At 42.3% G+C, this 19458-nt stretch overlaps 1 protein-coding gene across 1 annotated transcript; it reads right to left on the bottom strand.

The window, feature by feature from the left end:
- Positions 1 to 9342: 9342 nt before the first annotated feature.
- SMIM4 (small integral membrane protein 4) lies at positions 9343 to 16918 on the bottom strand. Its single transcript, XM_036738778.1, has 3 exons — positions 16814 to 16918; positions 12053 to 12244; positions 9343 to 9752 (listed from the first exon to the last, which is right to left on the bottom strand). The coding sequence occupies exons 2-3, from the start codon at positions 12201 to 12203 to the stop codon at positions 9688 to 9690; spliced, it is 216 nt and encodes a 71-aa protein (XP_036594673.1). The 5' UTR covers positions 12204 to 12244; positions 16814 to 16918; the 3' UTR covers positions 9343 to 9687.
- Positions 16919 to 19458: the final 2540 nt, after the last annotated feature.

Below are 19458 nucleotides of genomic sequence, written 5' to 3'. Positions count from 1 at the left end.
GCCAATGTCACTGGAACAAAGAGTATGTGTCAGAGAGGAAGGTGTAAGAAGACTGAAAAGGTAGGAGGGGGCTAGGTTATGAAGGGTTTTGAATGTCCAACAGAGCATTTTGTATTTGCTCAGGGAGGCAACAGGGGGCCACTGGAGTTTATTGAGCAGGGGTGGACATAATTAGACCTGCACTTTGGGAAAATCACTTAAGTGGCTGAATGGAGGATGAAGTAAGGGGAGACATGAGGCAGGCAGACTCCCCCCCAGCTAGAGCAATGATCGAGGTGATAAGGGCCTGCAATTGGATGAGGGCAGTGTTAGAGGACAGAAGGGGGCATATTAGAGAGATGTTACAAGGGTGGAATCAACAGACCTTGGCAACAGCTTGGATATAGGGATAAGAGATAATAAGGAGTCCAGGAGGACTGTGAGGCAGTGAGCCTGAGGAACTGGGAGGCTGAGGATGCCCTCTAAATTAGCAGAGAAGGTAAAGGGTGGAGAGAGGTTTTAGGAGAACTGAAAATGAGTTCAGTTTTGGATGTATTGAGTTTAAGATGTCTGGACATCAAGATTCTGAAAGGCAGTTGGAGATGTGAGACTGGAGGTCAGCAGACTGGAGCAGGAGAGGTAGATTTTAGAATCATCAATATAAAGATGATAATTAAATCCATGGGAGCTGATGATTGAATAATGTAGAGAGAGAAGAGAAGAGGCCTGATTACTGAACCCTGAAGGACACGTGTGGATAGAGGACCCAGGAAAGAAGACAGAACAGTCAGATAGGTAAGAGGAGAACCAGGAGAAAGTGGTGTTCTGAAAACCTAGAGAGAAGAGAACATCAAGAAGATGATCAACAGTGTCAAAGACTTCAGTGAGGTCAAAAGGAATGAGGATTGAGAAAAGGCCATTGGATTTGGCAATGATCATTAGTTACTTTGGAGAGAGCACATCCCTTCCATTTCCAGCATACCACCCCCACTAGCATTCCCCCCACCCCATCTTCAGGCTTTCCCTATCTGGCTCCTTCTTTGATACCTACCAACAAGCCCAAGTCTCCTTCCTTTAAAAAAAAAAAACTTTCACTAGATCCTACCATCCTCAATAGCTTTCTCTATATGTGTGCATATATGTATATGTATGCATACATACATATGTGCGTGTGTGTGTGTGTGTGTGTGTGTGTGTGTGTGTGTGTGTGTAAATCCTCCCCTTCTAAAGAGCTGTCTGGAAAAAAAAGCTTCTGAAAAACTGTCTGTGCTCAGAGCCTACACTTTTACTTGCCTCAGTCTCTTTGTAAGCTTCTGACTTTATTGATCAATAGAAACTCCTCTCCGAAGCCTCCTAATGACCTTTTCTCAATTCTCATGCCTCTTGACTTCTCTCCAGTAGCTGACACTATGGATGACCTTCTCCATGTGACATTGCTGTCTTCTGGTTTTCCTCTTGCCTGTTCAACCACTCCTAAGTTTCATTTGCTGTTCATCATCCATGTCACGCCTACTAACTGTACGTGTAGCCCAAGGCTCTGTCCTGGGCCTCTTTTGTTTTCTCTCTACACTCTCCCTTGCTGACCTTGCCAGCTCCAGGGTTTGGTGATCAACTTTATGCAGATGATTCCCAGATCCATATCTCCATCTCTCCTGAATGCTAGTCCCACATTAGCCACTGTCTATTAGAAATTGTAAAGTGGATGACCAGTTCTCAGATGAGTTCTGTTTTGGACATGTTTCTTTCCCCCCAAAACTCCCCCTCTTCTAAAGTTCCCTATTATGTTGAGAGTACTACCATCCTCGTAGACCCCAAGCTTTGTAAACTCGGTTTCATCCAAAACACCTCTCCACCACCATTTCCAGGAAGGTGCCAGATCTTGTCCTTTCTATGTCTACATTCTTAGGTTTCTTAGATTGGGTGGGGGGGGGGGGGAGAGGGAGAGAGAGAGAGGAGAGAGAGAGAGAGAGAGAGAGAGAGAGAGAAAAGAAGAAGAAGAAGCAGAGAAGAATAAGAAGAAGAGAAGAAGAAGAGAAGGAGAAGAAGAAGAAGAGAAGAAGAAGAAGAAGAGAAGAAGAAGAAGAAGAAGAGAAGAAGAAGAAGAAGAAGAAGAAGAAGAAGAAGAAGAAGAAGAAGAAGAAGAAGAAGAAGAAGAAGAAGAAGAAGAAGAAGAAGAAGAAGAAGGAAGGGCTCCCCTTTCTCTACTGACATAGCCATTGTCCTAGTTCAAGCTCTTATCACCACTCCACTAGACTGTTACAATAGCCTTTTTAACGGATCTTCCTCCGATTGATCTGTCAAAATGATTTTCCTAAAATAAAGGTCTGATAATATCTGTTTCTCCCCTCTCCTCCACCCCCCATTCAACAAATTCTAGTGGCTCCTTATTACCGAGAGGTTCAACTATAAACTACTTTGTCTGGCATTTAAAGCCTTCCACAACCTGACCCTGCCCGACTTTTCCCATCTCCTTATACATCACTGCCCTCTATGTGATCCATAATCTGGCCATACTGACCTACTTCCTGGTTGTTCCCATTCAGCACTCCACTTTCCCTCTCCATGCTTTTACGTTGGCTGTCGCCCATGCCTAGAATGCTCTCCCTCCTCCTTCCACCGCCTCTTGGTGGATTCCTTGACTTCCTTTAGGACTCAGCTCAAGAGTCTTTTCTGGACCCCTCTGGTACTAACTAGTATCTTCCTATTCAATTTCGTCTGCTTTGTATGAGACTCACATATACTTAGATATGAATATGTTGTCTTCCCTCACAGAATTTAAGTTCTCTGGGAATAGAGACAATTTCTTTTTTTTCTTGGTATCCCCAGCATCTAGCACACAACACAAACTTATTAAATGCTTGTTGAATGTCTGAAACTATATTATAAATGAATAGTCATCAAAACCGATACTGGTTAAAAAAGAAAAAAAAGAAAAGTGTATCAGTGATACAGACTAGATAAATAAGAAACAAAAACAACTGAGATTACTAGTCCAGTGCTCAATAAACATAAGAATATGAATTAGTCAAGAAGTGTTGAAAAAACTAGAAAACTAAAAATAGATCTGTGACCTGAACATTCAATGTCATACCATATTTTTATTAGAAGAGAATCAAATCAGGTAACTTTCACAACTAGGGCCAAGGGAAAATTGTCAACCAAACAAGGAATCAAGGGCATCATAAAAACAAAAATGGACAATTTGGATAAAATAAAGTTTAAAAGCTTTTGTATGAGTAAAATAAACCAAGACAAGAAAAATCACAGAGTAGGAAAAACACATGCATCGGATACTACCGTTGATAGTCTAGATAAACATAAATATACATTAAGAGCCATTCCCCAATAGGTAAGTGGTCAAAAAAGTTTTCAAACAAAGAACCACAAACTATAAATGACCACATGAAAATGTGCTCCAGATCCCTTTCACCTAACATTATGAAAATCAGCTACAGTGACAGTCAATGGAGGGACTTTGGGAAGACTGGCATGCTGGTACGCTACTGTGGGAGCTGTACAGTGGTCTAATCACTAACCAATTCACGATTATGCAAGAAAAATCAGTCAGTAATACCCTTGGAAGAGGACTCCCTTTACTGGGTATATACTCTGAAGAAATCAGATAAAAACAAAGGAAGCAGAATTTATAATAGCTAAATTTTAGCAATTACTACATGCCAGGCACTATGTAAACACTTTACCGTTATTATCTCATTTCATCCTTACAACAACCCTGCGAGTTAAGTGCTGTTATTATCCCCTTATTATAGACGAGGAAACTGAGGCAGAGGTAGAGTGATTTGCCCACTAAGTGTCTGAGGCCAGATTTGAACTCAAGACCTCTTGACTCCAGGCCCAGAACTCTATCTACTGCACCACCTAGCTGCCTCTAGGCGCTCTGAAGTAGCATGAAAGTGGAAACAAATTGGGTACCCGCCTGTTGTGGAATGGCTGAAAAAAAAAATGACGGTATGTGGATAGGTGAGGCAGTAACATAGTGGATTGAAAACCAGCGTTGAAGCCAGAAAGAGCTGTGTTCGAGTCCCACCTCTGACACACACTGGCTATGTGATCTAGGGCAAGTCACCAGTCTCTAGGCTCCAAGACAAGAAGATGCCAGGCCTGCTTCTTCGTACCAGTGAAGCCAAAAGTCCAGTCCCTATCACTGTATTCATGTAATGTAATATTGGAATGATGGAATATTGCTGCATAGTAATAAATGACAGATGTGAGGAATTCAGAAAAACAGTAAAAATCGCATGAATTGATGCAAAAGGAAACAAGCAGGATGAAAAGACACATCAGGGGTAATTCAACGTAATGAAAAGATTACTAAAAGGAAGGAGAACTCCGAGTAAACAAAAAACAAAAAAACCCCAAAACACTGAAAATCCCAGAGAGAAGATAATAGGAAATAACCCTTCCTTCAGAGATGGGAGGATGATTCATATGAAGACAAAAGGCATCAATAAAATATTTTGTATTGTTTTTATTTTAAAGAGGAACAGAAGTCAAATTTCAAGAGACTGAGTAAGGTCGGTGGAGGGGGGTGGGGGGCGGGGAGAAGAACTGAAGGTTCTAGAGCTTTGGCATTCGAGAGGTAGAAAAGAAACAACATGATAGCCCCAGAAGGTATCAAATTCAAGGGAAGAACTTTTGAGGATGAGGGACATCTGAGGATGTCAGCAGAAGAGGAGCCAACAGAAAGGGAGATTGAAGATGAAAGGGCAAGACCGCTCCTCCCTCAAAGATCACCAGTGACCTTCTAATCACCACATCCACGGCCTTGTTGGATCTCTCACAACACGTGAAACTGTCCAACTGCCTCACCTACTGAATATCCTTCATCCCTTATCTTCAAAGATCTCCCTCTCCTAGTTCTACCACGTCTCTTTCCACGCACTTGTTTCCTTCATTGGCTTTTCATCCTCTTTAGGTCCTTGGAAGATGTTCCCTAAGATTTTGTTATCAGTACTATTCTCTCCTCTCATTCTCTTCCTTGGAAATAATACAAGTGATTCCCAGATCTCCCTCTCCAGCCTTGATTAGTTCCACAACTGTATATCCAGGACATCTGACTACAGGACATCTGAATATCCCACTGGCACCTCGATCCCAGCTTTTCTAAAGCAGAGTACCTTTCCCCCAACCCTCCTCCTCCCTCTGACCTCACAATATCTGTTCAGGGTACCACCATTCACTTAGAAAGTTGATTCTGCCCTCTCCTCACATATCATATCCCTCTCCTCAGTTGTCATATCCTATTGGTTTTATCTCTACTATATCTCCTGCATTCATTCCATACTCTATATTCCCACTGCCATCACCTTAGTATAGGCCCCATTACCACATGCCGGGTCTACTGCAGCAGTCTCTGAATGAATTAATAAGCATTTATTAAGCATTTACTATGTGCCAAGTAATGGGCATACAAATAGAAAAGCACAAATAGTCCCCGCGTTCAAGGATCTCACATTCTAACTGTGTGACAACATATTAAAAGCATTCAAATTCAGGGCAGATGGAAAAGCCCCAAATTCCTAAGGGTTGAATGGGGGTATAAAGGCTCAAGAGTTCTCAGGGTGCAATGGAAGGTCAGATGGCAGTCCCCAGAGGCCAAGGCAAATGCTAAGGCCTGGAAGACCCTGGGACCCAATGGCAAAACAGAGTTAAGATCTGGTGGTCCTCTCTCTCACCAGAAATATCATAGTTGCTGACTCCCAGTCTATCTTATCCCTAAAATATGAGTGGAGTTTTAATAGGCCTTTCCACCTCTATGCTTTCTCTCTTCCAAACCTCCAGAGAGTGGTCAAATTAATCTTCGTGATCCTGAGATCTGGGGACATCACTCTTCTGCTCAAAATTCATCAGTAATTCATTATTGACTAATGCATTAAATTTCTCTGGTCTTCAAAGTCCTCCACAATCTGACCCTCCCCTATGTTTCCAGACTTAATTCATATTACTCCTCTCTACTTACTCTATGTTCCAGCCAATTGAACCATATCCTCCACGAGCGCAGCCGGCACTATTCTGGTTCTGTGCTTTGGCTCACACTGTTCCACATCCCTGGGATGTTCTCTTTCACATATATGTTAACTCCCACCTTAAACTCCACTGATTCTCTGAAGCTGCCCCTGAACTCTTCCCTCAGCTGTCAACACACACACTCTTATTTTATACCTCTCTGTCACACTTCTCTAGCTATCTATTTCTGTGTCCTATCACCCTACCAGACTCTGAGCTCAGTGAGGACAAGAACCATGTCTTAGCTCTGCAAATGGCTAGCACAGTGCTCTGCTCACAGCTGGTGCTTAATAAATGTCTGTTAACTGGATGACTGTTGAATGGAGCAGCAGAACAGAGGTGGGAGGGGCCATGACCAAGACCATAGGAGGAGGCACCAGCCTTGGCAAAGAGAGGATGGCCAAGGATGTAGTTTTAGAGAGGAGGGCTGAAGTTCACTTTGGATGCTGCCTATCTTGGGAAAATTAGAAGTTAACATCATCTGTGGAGAGAAAGGTGGGGATGGAAGGAAGGGTTGAAGGAAAGAAGAGAAATTTCTTAGAAGAGTACCTACAAGCAATGTGATAGTCAATCGGAATAAATTTAACAAATATTTACATGCCGACTATTTACAAAAGGCTGCCACTCTTACGCCATGAGAAGTACGGAGACCTTTCTGCAGTAAAAACTATACAGGAGTGAAAGGACTGGGAGACTGGACCTGTGACTTCACTGGGTTAGAGAACAAGTGAGAGAAGAAACTCCTACTGAGGCAGGCCGGTACCTTCTTAGAGTTGTCTGGGACATTGAGATGTTAAGTGACGCACCTGGGGCCACACAGCTGATGTGTGTCAGAAGTGGCACTCACAGCCAGGTCATCCTGCCTTTGAGGCCAGCTCTCTATCTACCACATCATACTACCTTTCATTCCTTTTTAACTGATGATTACTCGTCTCCAACAAGGTCTCCCATGATTCAATTCTTTTCTCTCACAGTACACTTGAAATGCCAATAGTTATGTGATTTCCTAAATGCAGTCATTTTTGCTGGTCAGTTCCCAAGCTAGATTCGTCTACGCTGAGGTGACACAACCACAAAACGTTATTCTTTAAAATGGAAAACAAGTAATTTTTTTTTAAATTTAGAGATAAAAACCTAGGGTTTCTGGATCCTTCAAAAAGTTGTCATAGAAACTTTAAGGTCTTGAGCCTTTCCTTGTTATCCGTTAAAAGAAAGTTCAAATTGAACCTGTTTATCAGGCACCTGTGGACCAGGACCTGTGCTGGGGGAGCTGCGAAGTTTATATAGGACAAAGTCCTGCCCTTTATGGAGCTCATCATCCTGAAGGGAAATAAGATGCAGCCACAGATAAGAATAATAAAACACATTCAATGCCAAGTGTAAAACCAAAGGCTCTGCCTCTGACTTCCTGGACTTTACCACTATGCCTGAGCTTCCATCTTCCCCAGAGAACTCCCCTCAGCACCTGAGGCTGCCTCACTCTGCAACCTTCCTCTACCCCTGCCACCTTCTTACCCTAACACCTCTGTCCCCATGCTGGCCCCCTTCTCCCGTTGGCGAGTTCCTTCCAAGGCCAACCTTCATTCCCTCCTGGCTGTGCTTCTGACTTCCCAGACTTTGACACCATGTCCTCCAAAGGGGCCTGTCCTTCCCCTTCCCAATGTCTCAGCTCCCTGCTGGGTGTTTCTTCCTCGAGGGCAAGAAATAGCTTTCTTTTTCTTGTATCTATATTCCCAATGCTTATGTGCCTGGTACATAGTGATTAATCAGTGCTTATCGTAGTTATAGAGGCAGTTGCTACCTGAGATTTGAACCTTTAAGAAGAGCATAGATGGGGGCAGCTAGGTGGTGCAGTGAGTAGAGCACCAGCCCTGGAGTCAGGAGGACCTGAGTTCAAATCCGGCCTCAGACACTTGACAAACTTACTAGCTGTGTGAGCTTAAGCAAGTCACTTAACCCCAACTGTCCTGCATTCCCCCCTCAAAAAAAAAAAGCATAGATGAGAAACAGGGAGTAGTCCAGTCTGGCTGCAACATACAGTAAGGAGAGTGAAATAGTGAGATATGGCTGGAAAAATGGGATGATGCCCGCTTATGGAGAGCCTTGAATGACAACCTAAGAAATGTAGACTTTACTCAAACAATAGGGAGTTGCTAAAGATTTCTAAACAGGAGAATAACAGGACCAGGCCAGGTATAAAGATGAGATTGGCAATGCATAAAGACAGAAACCTACAAGAAGTCACCTGCTTACATCAGGCAGGTAGAATAAAGGCCTATACTAGGGGAGGTAGCAGTGGGAATAGAGAAGGTACAGATGTAAGAGACACATGGGAGGTAGAATTGGGAAGACTGGAGACGAGGGAAAGGAGTTAACATCAAGGCGTTGAACATGGGAGAAAACATCACTGACAAAAAAAAGGAAGTAAGAACAGATTTCAGATTTACAATCTAATGGGGAAGGTAACATGCAAATTACTATGAACAAACGAGATCTATAGGGGATAAATTCAAGATAATCTCAGAGGGAAGGCGCTATTGTTTATGGCAGACCAGCAAAAGGCTTCCTGCAGTAGATGGAATTTGAGATGAGACTGGAAGGATGCTAGGAAAGCCAGGAGGTGGAGATGAGGAGGGAGAATATCCTGGGCATGGTGGACAAAAGACCTGGAGTGAAGGCCAGTAAACTGTAGAATACTGGAGATGAGGTAAAAAAGACTGCAAGGGTAGGAAGGGGTCAGGTTTAAAAGCCAAACAGAGGGTTTTTAGATTTGACCCTGGAAGTATAAACAATAAATGCCATTTGAAGCATGTCAAACTTGTTGAGCTGGCAGCACACCCTAAAGGAGTTATCTTCTAGTCAGTTGGAGGTGAGGGTCCAGTACTCAGAAGCAGTCAGGACTAGAGAACTACATCTGGGAGCAATCTGAACACAGGCGGCACCTGAAGCTGTGAGAGTGAGATTACCAAGTGAAAGAGTACGGAGAGAGAAGAGGTCAGCAACTGTTTGAAGACTCTCGGTGGACGGGGTATGCAGCTGAACTATTAAGTTCCTGAACAGGAGTAATGTCAAATGAGGCTGCACAAGTAGGTTGGAGCCAGAGTATGGAGGGCCTAGAATGCCAAGCCAAGAGGTTTACTTAATCCTTCCGGCAAAAGGGAGCTATTGAAGGTAGATTATGACTAAGACAAAGAAAACCCAAGAGTTTCCAGTAAGATGAAATGTTTAAAGATTGGTAGAAGGTAGGATTTTAATATGCAAAATATTTATCTGGCTCAGTTAATCTTGAGATAGTCATGCTTTATTTTCCCTCTAAAAAAAAGAATGCTGGTATCATACTTGTTCATGATTTAATTTATTTAAGATTTCAGCAAGAAGTAGTTTAAATATTATTGTTATATAATAACCTAAAACACATTCATTTAATTCAGTTTGCTCTGACAACCCTCCTGAAGAATCCTTATGCTGCTTCGGAAACACCGAAGTATGAAAATACTTAGAAAACCCTTCACATAGGTGTTTTGAACAGGAGAAGGATCCATGATCTGGCCACAAGGGGGCACCAACGAATCGGCATCTAACACGATGGAAGCCCCACAAGTGGTAACATTTCACATCCACATTTGACTTAGTTCAGGTTACTTATTTCGTTGAAAACTAAGGCTCTATCATTCATGCTTCTCAAGATTCTTCTTCCACCCTTCTCTGGTACTGTCTCTCTGATTGTTTTCTTCGATACACATCGTCTGGGAAGAATAAAAATTCTGATTATTCTTTTGGGAAAATAAATGAGAAGTTAAAAAAATCCTTCAAACTCACAAGAATTAAAAATTAATGTTTACAGGCAATTGATTATTTCCAAACTACTAGAGGTTGGTCTCTATTCTATATAAAGATAAATTTAATTTTAATAAGGGTTCTGCATTATGCCTTAGAGAGTTAAAGATAATGTCACTTCATCAATAAGCATTTGTTGAGGAGCTGCTTGTGCTATGAGACAGAGAAGTTACAATGACTAATCTCATGGAATTTATTGTCTAGCTGGAGATATGAGACCAACACAAAAGAGAATAATATAATACAACATATAAAGTGCTAAATTATAACACCAAAGATAGGCTCCATTATAGCGGAAAGGAAAGAGAAATGAATAAGGGCTGGAGTTATTTAGGAATCCGGGGACCCTGAAGGATGAGCAGGATTTGTATTAGCATTTGGAAGTGAGAGGGATTCTGAGTGAGGTAAATAACAGCTTTTGCTGGATGAACACCTATGTCCCACCCCTACTGTGGATGTTCCCCAATGAATTTTCTGTCCTGGGCCTTTTTCCTTTCTCTCTCTGAACCTTGTCTCCCGGTAATCTTAATTCCCACGGGTTCAACTGTTGTCCCTAAGCAGATGACTCTCAGAGATACAGAAACAGATATAAACATAGACATAGAGGCCCAGTCTCTCTGCTGAGCTCCAGTCTTAAATAGTCACCTGACTACTAAACATCTTCATCTGTATATCCAATGAGTATCTTAAACTCAATGCATGCAAAATGGAACTCATTACTGTACCACCTCCAACTCTCAAAAAAAAAACCCACTCCTCATCCAAATTTCTCTATTTTTGATAAGGACACCACCCTCCTCTCAACTAACTACCCACCTTTCAACTATCCCGGTTCACAACCTCAGAATCATTAATGTGTCCCCTCTCCCTCATCCCTATATCCAATCAATTGCCAAGTTTTCGGATTCTATCTCTACAACAGCTTTTGCATTTGTTTCACTCACTCACTCACATGGCTATCACCCCAGTTCAGGCCTCTATCCTTTCTGGTCTGGACTATTACAACAGCTTTCGGACTCTCAGAGTATGGCATCCCCCCTCTCCAATCCATCCTCCACCTTCTTAAAGCACAAATCTGACCAAGTCCCTCCCCTGCTCAAGAAATTTCAAGAACTTTCTGTTATCTCTACAATAAAATTCAGACTCCTCACCTTGGCATTTAAACCAGCCTTTTTCTAGGCTTAATGCATGTTACTCCCCTTCATACACTCCAGCCAAACTGGCCTACTTGTGGCTACCAGAATTTGGAAGTCTGCCTCCTACCTCGATGCCTTTGCCCTGGCTGTTACCATCCCTGGAAAGTGCTCCCTCCTCAGGTGCAAGTCTTAAAATCCTTAGATTCCTCCAAAACTCTGTTCCAGGCCACCTTTCCTGATGGCCTTCTTAGTGATGGTTCCTCCAATTATCATGTACGTTTATTGGTTTACATGTTATATTTCTCCCGGTAGAATGTAAGCTCTTGAGGGCAAGGTCGGCTTCATTCTCGTCTCCTGTTTATAGCTCCAGGCACAGTGTCATGACCCCAAAAGGCACTCATATAAATGCTGACTGGATCGGTGAGACAGCACCGAGAGCAGGAAAAAGCATGACTTATTAGGTGAGCAGGGAGACGCTGGCCTAATTAATTGGATCATTTGAACCATGTAGCTGAAATGTGAAGCTGCAACTATACAACATAGAAGGATGTCAGGCAGGCCACAAGTGTGGATATGGCCACGTATGTCACATATTATTCTAGAATTGATTGTATGGTCTCATGCAGACACTTCTGTAGACAAGAAGCAAAACAAATCAACACAGAACAGAAGGCAAGTCTGGATTACATGATCCAGGCAAGTTTAAAGGCAGCTTTGAGCTGAGACTTTGAACTTCAGAATGACTAAAATCCTAGATTTGATTTTGAAAACACAATTTTCTATACCAGGGCACCGCTGCACAGGGCTGGTGCTCTGAATTTTAAAAGGAAGGCCAGGCCCCACAAGACATCTGTGCTGTCTCAAAGTTGAAACTATTCCAGGAACACTTTGTTTCTGTTTGGTCTGACAGACTACCATGCATACACCTAGGTCTGTTATCGTAGCCTGTTAAATGACAAGTTATGAGCCACCCCAGAGCCTAATACAGTAAGCACTTTGTAAACGCGATGGATCTGAATTTGAATGCTCAAACCAAAGGACACGTCCCAGTACCCATCTTTACATCCACTTACAGAAGGTCTCCTGGCCAACTCGGACTTTGATCATAAACCACTCCATTGCTCCTCCCAGAACAAAGAAGAAAGGAAGAAACCTATAGACGCCAAAGCGCTGTTGTCCAGGTACCCTCTGCAGAAGTCTCTTCACTTGTCTCCTTGTGAACATCTCCAAGGCATCAGCCAGACTTCGTGGGGAACCAACTGAAACTACAGATGGAAAGGAAGATGTTGTGCTGCTCCTCCAACAGCCTCGGCTTCTAATTTTTCAGCTTTTAATTTACAAGGAAGCTCACTGATCCTGCCTCACGGCTCCCTCTCTAGAGCTTTCATGTTCACAAAACACTTTCAAGACCCAGGAGGTTCTCAGAGGCTTCGGGCCCAGCTCCTCAATTTCAAAGACGAGCCCATTTCCCCTGATCACCAAGTCTATCCATCGTCTTTCTACAACACTAAAAGCCAATTTGTTTTGTTTTGTTTTGTTTTTTAAAGCAGCACTAACAGAAGTAGCAGGGTATCGTGAAGAGCGGTGTCACTGTTTTCTGAGCCAGTTCAGCCACATTTGGAGTGTTCTATTCAGTCTGGGGCACCCTATTTTACAAAGGATACAGGGATACGTAGAAGCAAAAGACAAAACTAAACTGTAATTAACTCTGTAACTAGGTAGCTAAACGACCCTGGCAAAGCTACGATTTCTTGGGGCCTCAGTTTCTTCACTTACAATTTGGATTCTTCGGAGGTTGTGGCATTCCATGATTTATAGCAACATATCATTGAGAAGAGTATGGATGTTAAACAGATAGATGCGATTGCAGAAGGAGTAATCAAATTGAAAGCAAAAGCCACTGAATTGAAAAATAAAATTAAAAGGTTGTCAAGAGAGATATAAACCCAGAAATGTAGGTGGCCTATTCACACAGCAGGAGCAAAGCATAACTAATGGTCAGCCCGTGGTACCTATGAAATGTCAAAAGATGTGAAGGACGGACCTCAGTATGTTGACATTTAGGAAAGGATGAGGACCAGAGGATGGTTTGTGATGTGCACCATTAAAAGGAGAACCCACATTGATGAGATTCCAGATCCAAAAAAGAATCTGTCTCACCATTGCCCTTTGGGTCACCTATATTGACTATTTTTCAGAGTTGAGCATTCCGTGACTTATAGCAACATTTGTTAAAAAAAGGAGTATTAAGTGTTAAAAAGATAGATTTTTATCACAGAAATAACCAAACTGAAAACAAAAACCATTAAATTGAAAAATAAAACTGGTAGCTAGGGTTTTTTTTTTTTGAAGAAAAAAAAAATAGACAATCTGTTAGCTAATTTGATAAAAAGTAAAAAGAGAAAAATTAAATTTGCCAAATCAAAAGTGAAAAAGGAAATTTCATGATAAATTAAGAGAAACTGAAGCTCAATTATGTCAGCAAATTATTAATAAGTAAAATGGATATCTACAAAAATATACAATATACAATTTAACAGGACACAGAATTTAAATAACCCAAACCCAGAAAAAGAAACTGAACAAGCCATTAAAAAAAACTTATAAAAGTAAAAAAAGACTAGAACTAGCTGGATTTACAAATGAATTATAACAAACATTAAAAGAACAATTAATTTGAATATTATATAAACTTTTTCAAAAAGAGAAAAAACATCCTATGAGACAAATTATGATCCTGATGCCTTATCAGGAGAGATAAAGCAGAGAAAGAAAAATATAGACCAATATATCTAATGCATAGCTACACAAAAACGTAGAATAAAATATTAGCAAGAGGTTACAACAGATTAAAAAGGTCAGATATTATTACCAGAATGGATTCATACTACAAACGCAGGGTTGGTTCAAAATTAGGAAGACTACAAACATAATCATCTATATGAAAAATGAAAAACAGTAAAAATCCCATTTATATAAAAAAATGTTGAGAAGTATTAAGAAGTAAAGGAATAAATGGATCTCTCCTTAATATGGTCAATTGTATCTAAAACCAAGAGAAGTCATTATCTATAATGGAGAAAAACTAACAGCCTCTCAAATTAGTATATCCATTGCTATCATTATCATTTGATATAGTTCTAGAAATGCTAACTATTGTAGTAAAAAAAAAATTAAGCATGGGCAAAAATCCCCAAATTATTACTTTTTGCAGATACTTTTTGCAATGGTTTACTCAGGGTACTCTAGATTCATCTAAAAAACAACAAAAACAAAAACTGCAGTAGAGTAGCAGGTTATAGAATGAACACACAGATATCAACTTTTTTCCACGTTAACAACAAAATCCCACAGAAAGAGGTAGAAAAAAGAAATTCCATTCAAAATCATGAGAATGTATAAAATACAAGTCCACCTAACCAAGGTACACACTGTAATTACATAAATACGTCTACAAAACATTCTTCCCTGAAATAAAGAGTTAAATGCTGGACTGTGCCAATATAGTAAAAAAGACAATAGTACCCAAATTTATTTATTCAGTGGCACACCAATTGAATTACCAAAGGGTTACCCTATAGAGCTAGGAAAAAAAGTAACAAAATTCACCCGGAGGTAGAGAATCTCAAGGGAAAGCACTAATAAGAGAAATGTAAATTAAAATATCTCTGTGGTTCCTTCACATCCATCAGATCTTCAAAGATAACAAGAAAGAAAAAATAGTTGTTGAAGAACTTTCAGAGGACAGACATATTAATGTACTGTTAATGGAGCTGTAAATTGATTCAACCATTCTGGAAAGTAATTTTAAATTTTATCTCAAAAGTCATCATGCATGCCCTTTAACCCAAGAATGCCTGTAGCAGCTGGGCAGGTAGGTGGCACAGTGGATAGAGTGCTGGGCCTGGAGTCAGTAAGACCTGAGTTCAAATCCAGCTCAAACACTTAATAGTTGTGTGACCCTGGGCAAGTCACTTAACAGTTTGCCTCAGTTTTTTCATCTATAAAATGAGCTGGTGAAGGAAATGGCAAACCACTCCAGCACCTCTGCCAAGAAAATCCCAAAAGGGATCACAAAAGTCGGACATGACTGAAAAATGACCAACAATTACCTGTATGTAGGTATTTCCTCTAAAAAATTCAAAGAAAAATGAAAATGCCCCATACATACAAAAAATATTTATCACAGCAATTTGGGGGATAAAAGACTATAAAAAAATAATAGGTACACCCCAACTGGGCAATATCATCTGAATGTATTAGGATATTATTATGCCATAAGAAAAGATGAAAGGGACAAATTGAGAGAACCTGGGAATACTTGTATGGATTGATGTGGAGCAAAGCAATCAGAAAAGGAAAACAATTTTGAAAGACTTAAAAATTCTGATCCAATGACCCATTACAACTCCAGAAAACATCTGATAAAGAATGCTTCCCACCTCTTAGCAAACAGGAAAAGGTCAGTAGAATGACAGAATGACATATATTTACAGACACAGCCAACGTGTGAATTTGTTTTGCTTAACTATACTTACTTGAAACCAGTAAAGGAGCTGGTGGGGATTGGGAGGAGCGGGGTGAGCAGGCAGGAAAGAGTGACAGAGATGTAAAAACGAAAAAAGAACATTAATGAAACATTTTTAAAATACACGGAAGAAAACAGAAGTTCAGAAGAGGCCCAGATAAGCAGGGTAATGTTGGTACTACTTTGTTAAATTATATGTATACTTTTTAAAGGAAACAATCTCTAGGTAACATTCAGTTTCATATGCAGCCCTCTTTTTCTGTTCTTCATATGGAAATGCTCATTTTTATTGATGTTTATCAAGTTCATTTTTTAAAAATAAGATTAATTTTTATTTCAGGAGGAAGCATGAGGTTATTGCGAAAGTGAAGTATGATTTTACAAAAGCAACACAGGCTACTCCTGGCCTCTTTAGGGAGGCAGCTTGGTACTGAGCTCAGTATCAGGGAGACGAGTTCAAATCCTATTTCATATACATCGCTCTTTGCCTCAGTTTCCATCTGTAAAATGAGCCGGAGAAGGAAATGGCAAACCACTCCAGGATCTTTGCCAAGAAAATCCCAAATGGGATCACGAAGAGTCAGACAAGACTCAGGATCAATGTTGGCTTGAAACTGTATCCCTTAACACCGCTCAGCTCCTTGCACACATACATACGTACACAACATATAACTCGGTCCCGATTGGTGGGAGTAAGTAATTCCCCCTAAGTTGTCTCATTATTCGCATCAGCAATCAAATTTCCATTAGGCTGGAACCAGTTATCATACGCCCATTTCGGGGGTTCACTGATCAACCTAGCAGTACCGGGTCCTAAAAATTTACTAAAAAAATTCACTAAATTTTTATTAAAAAGTTACTAAAGTATACGTGGGACGAAGAGGCCTAACCAAAGCACTCTAGGGAAGTCACGACACAGAGCTGCACGGGATGGGTGGGTGGTCATTTCAATGACATCGCAAACCACTGGGACACGGGAGGTCACTTTCAGGTGGGGGCGATCCAAGATGGCTTCGGGGGGAGCGTGCCACCTGACCGAGGTGTTAAAGCAAGGGAGATTCCAGAAGGGCAACGCTCTGAGGGCACCCCGGCCGTGTGAATGCACGCACAAGGCGGAAAGGAGAGACAGACCGGGGACCGGGGCTGGCAGCTGCCCGGCTCGGCTGGGGCAGGAGCCCACTGAGAACCCCGCCGCCCGACTCTGGGGAGGGGAAAGGCCGGGCCGCTTTCCGCCGGGGCCTCGCAGCACCAGCTTATGGGGGGTCGGCGCGCCAGTCTCCCGAGGCCCTTGCCCGCAAGCCCTCACCTGAGCAGGCCGGGCGGACAGTCCGCGACGACGGCCCAAGCTCGGCAGGAAAGGCCGAGGCCGCGTGGGGGGGGGCTGCTGGGAAAGTGGGCGGGAAAAGGCCCGGCCAGCGGCGTACAGGGCGGAAGTTGGAAGCTGAGGGGCGGGGCTTGGGAGCGGGAGGGTTGAAGCAGGGGCAGGATGAGGAGGAGCCGGAGTGGGAAAGGGGCGGGGCTATGGCAGAAGTGCAGCAACCGAGCAGAAGGGGCGGGGCTGAGCCAGGATAAGGGAAGGGCTGAGGCTGGAGAAAGGGCAAGATGGAGCAGAAGGGAGGAGCTAGGGCAGAAGGGGTGGGATTGAGGCTGGAAAGGGACGTGTCCAGAGTAGGTGAGGGGCGGGGCTACTGTGGAGGGGGCGGGGCTTGGCAGCGGGAGGGTTGAAGTAGGGGCGGGAGGAGGAGGCGCTAGAGTGTCAAAGGCAGGGCTATAGCAGGAGACGGCCAGGAACTGAGCAGACGAGGCGGGGCTGAGCCAGAATAAGGGAAGGGCTGAGACTGGAGAAAGGGACGGATAGAGCAGAAAGGAAATGCTAGGGCAGAAAGGAGGGGATTGAGCTAAGGGTGAGGGGGCCCGGGCAGGAGAAAGAGGCGGGCCTAGAGCATAAAGGGGCTGGGCTGAAGTAGGATAAGGGAGGAGCTGAGGAGGGCTAGAGAAGCAGTGGTCTGGAGAATTGGGGAGAGTCAGTCTACTAGAATTTATTAAGCGCTACATGCCTGGCGCCGTGTAATTGCCGAGGATACAAAGAAAAGGCAAGAGACAGTTCCTGCTCTCACGAAGCTCATAGTTTAATGAGGACGACCACATGCAAACAGCTATGTACATGCAAGTAGAGTACGAGTAAAGAAGAAGTCGTCTCAGAGTGAAGTTTGGGGATGGGACTAAGCTGGGAGGAGATTTCAGAAACCTTTTGCGTCAGTTCTGGGCAGTGCTTAGAACTCTTGGTCTTCATATAGGAAAGAACTATCTTTTCACTGCTCTATCTACATACCTTCGACCAACCATCAATCATTTGTTAAGTGTCTACCATACATCGTGTACTAAGCTGGGTACTGGAGAGACAAAGACAAAAATGAAGCAGTCCCTGCCCCCAAGGAGCTTTTACACTATCAGGAAAGACAAAAGTTTTAGACTTTGGGGTCACCCTGTACAAGTATATAAACGGCAAATAGAGGTTGGGGAGGCGGGGAGGCACAAAGCAGTTGGGAGGGTTAAGAATGCCTTCGTGTAAGTAGTGCTCGATCTGAGTTTCGAAGGAAACCAGGGATGCTAACCAGCAGGGATGGTGAGGGAGCATATTCCAGAATAAGGATTAGCCCGGGCAAAGGTATGGTGTCGGGAAATTGACGTATGAAGAACAGTAGAAAAGCAGAGTAGTTTGGCATAGCAGAAGGCAGTGCAAGGTGGTGAAGAGAATCGTGTTACAATCAGAAGATTCAGTTCCCAGGGTTTTACACTAACGTACTTATATGACCTTTGGTTTAAGATCACTTAAACTCTCTTGCCCCTTCTCCTCTGATATGAAAATGATGAGTATACCAAATACCTAAGGGAGTCATTGTGGGGAAAGCACCTTTGTAAATCTTAAAGACAGTGGAGGAGCAAACCTCTAAGGAATTCTGAGGAGGAGGAAAGTTGTAAGCCACTTTGGAGTAATGGAAACAGCATTAGGACTGCCAATCAGGACACTGGGTTCTGGTCTCCAATCTGCCATTAATTTTCTGTGTCATCTTGGATTTTTCCCTGTCTGGGCCTCAGTTTCCCAACCAATTGGTTTGATTCCAGAGTGATTAAATCACCTTAGCTGATGGTGGAATGCAGGAAAAAAAAAAAGTGAGCCTCAGAGACATTCTTTTTCCAGCTTTTCCCAAGGCTAAAGATCTATAAAAAGGATATTCTATGGGTGGCAAAACTGGCAAAGTAAGTTCACAGATGAAATTTGAGAACAGGAAACTAAATGGTAAGTAATCCCTATGTCCTTAATAGCCTCGAGGTCCCACAACAAACAACGCTATTACCCTTCACACAGTAAGCAACATAAATTCCTTATTTCTGTGTGTTTGTTTACTTGGTGTTCTCATTCTTTTGCATGTGTGCCTTTGCATATTTTCCCCAGTGCAAAATGTTTGGTGTACACCCAAGGGCACGTACACCTAGCAGCCAGGAATCATGTAGCTAAATCCCATTGTATTGCCAGGCATCCGGTGCAGCATCACAGATGCTTTTTGATGGGAATGTTTTGAATGAAAGGTGACCCGCACAGTTCAGCAGAGGCAGAGCAAAGAAAAGGCACATCAAAGTGACTTTCAGAACACTTAAAAAGAAGATAAATAAATGCAGACTAACAGAATGCATGGTCGGGATTTTTTTTTTTTTTTAAAAAGCGTCTAGGGCAAGTCGGGGAAGTCAAGGAAGGAAGTTGCTGGAGAAGGGATATGTCATTACATAGTTAAAGCCCTATATAAATATATTCATTCAATATTCAATAATATTCTATATTACAATCAATACTAATGAACCAAAGGGATGTGCTTTAGGAAGGAAGCCCTTTATAAATGTTAGCTATTATTATTTGATATCATCAACGAACCAAATTCTGGACCTTCTAAC

The sequence above is a fragment of the Trichosurus vulpecula genome, chromosome 9 (genome assembly GCF_011100635.1).
Source record: "Trichosurus vulpecula isolate mTriVul1 chromosome 9, mTriVul1.pri, whole genome shotgun sequence".
Taxonomy (NCBI): domain Eukaryota; kingdom Metazoa; phylum Chordata; class Mammalia; order Diprotodontia; family Phalangeridae; genus Trichosurus; species Trichosurus vulpecula.
The sequence above is the reverse complement of the archived record's forward strand: the minus strand, read 5'-3'. Positions and strand labels throughout refer to the sequence as shown.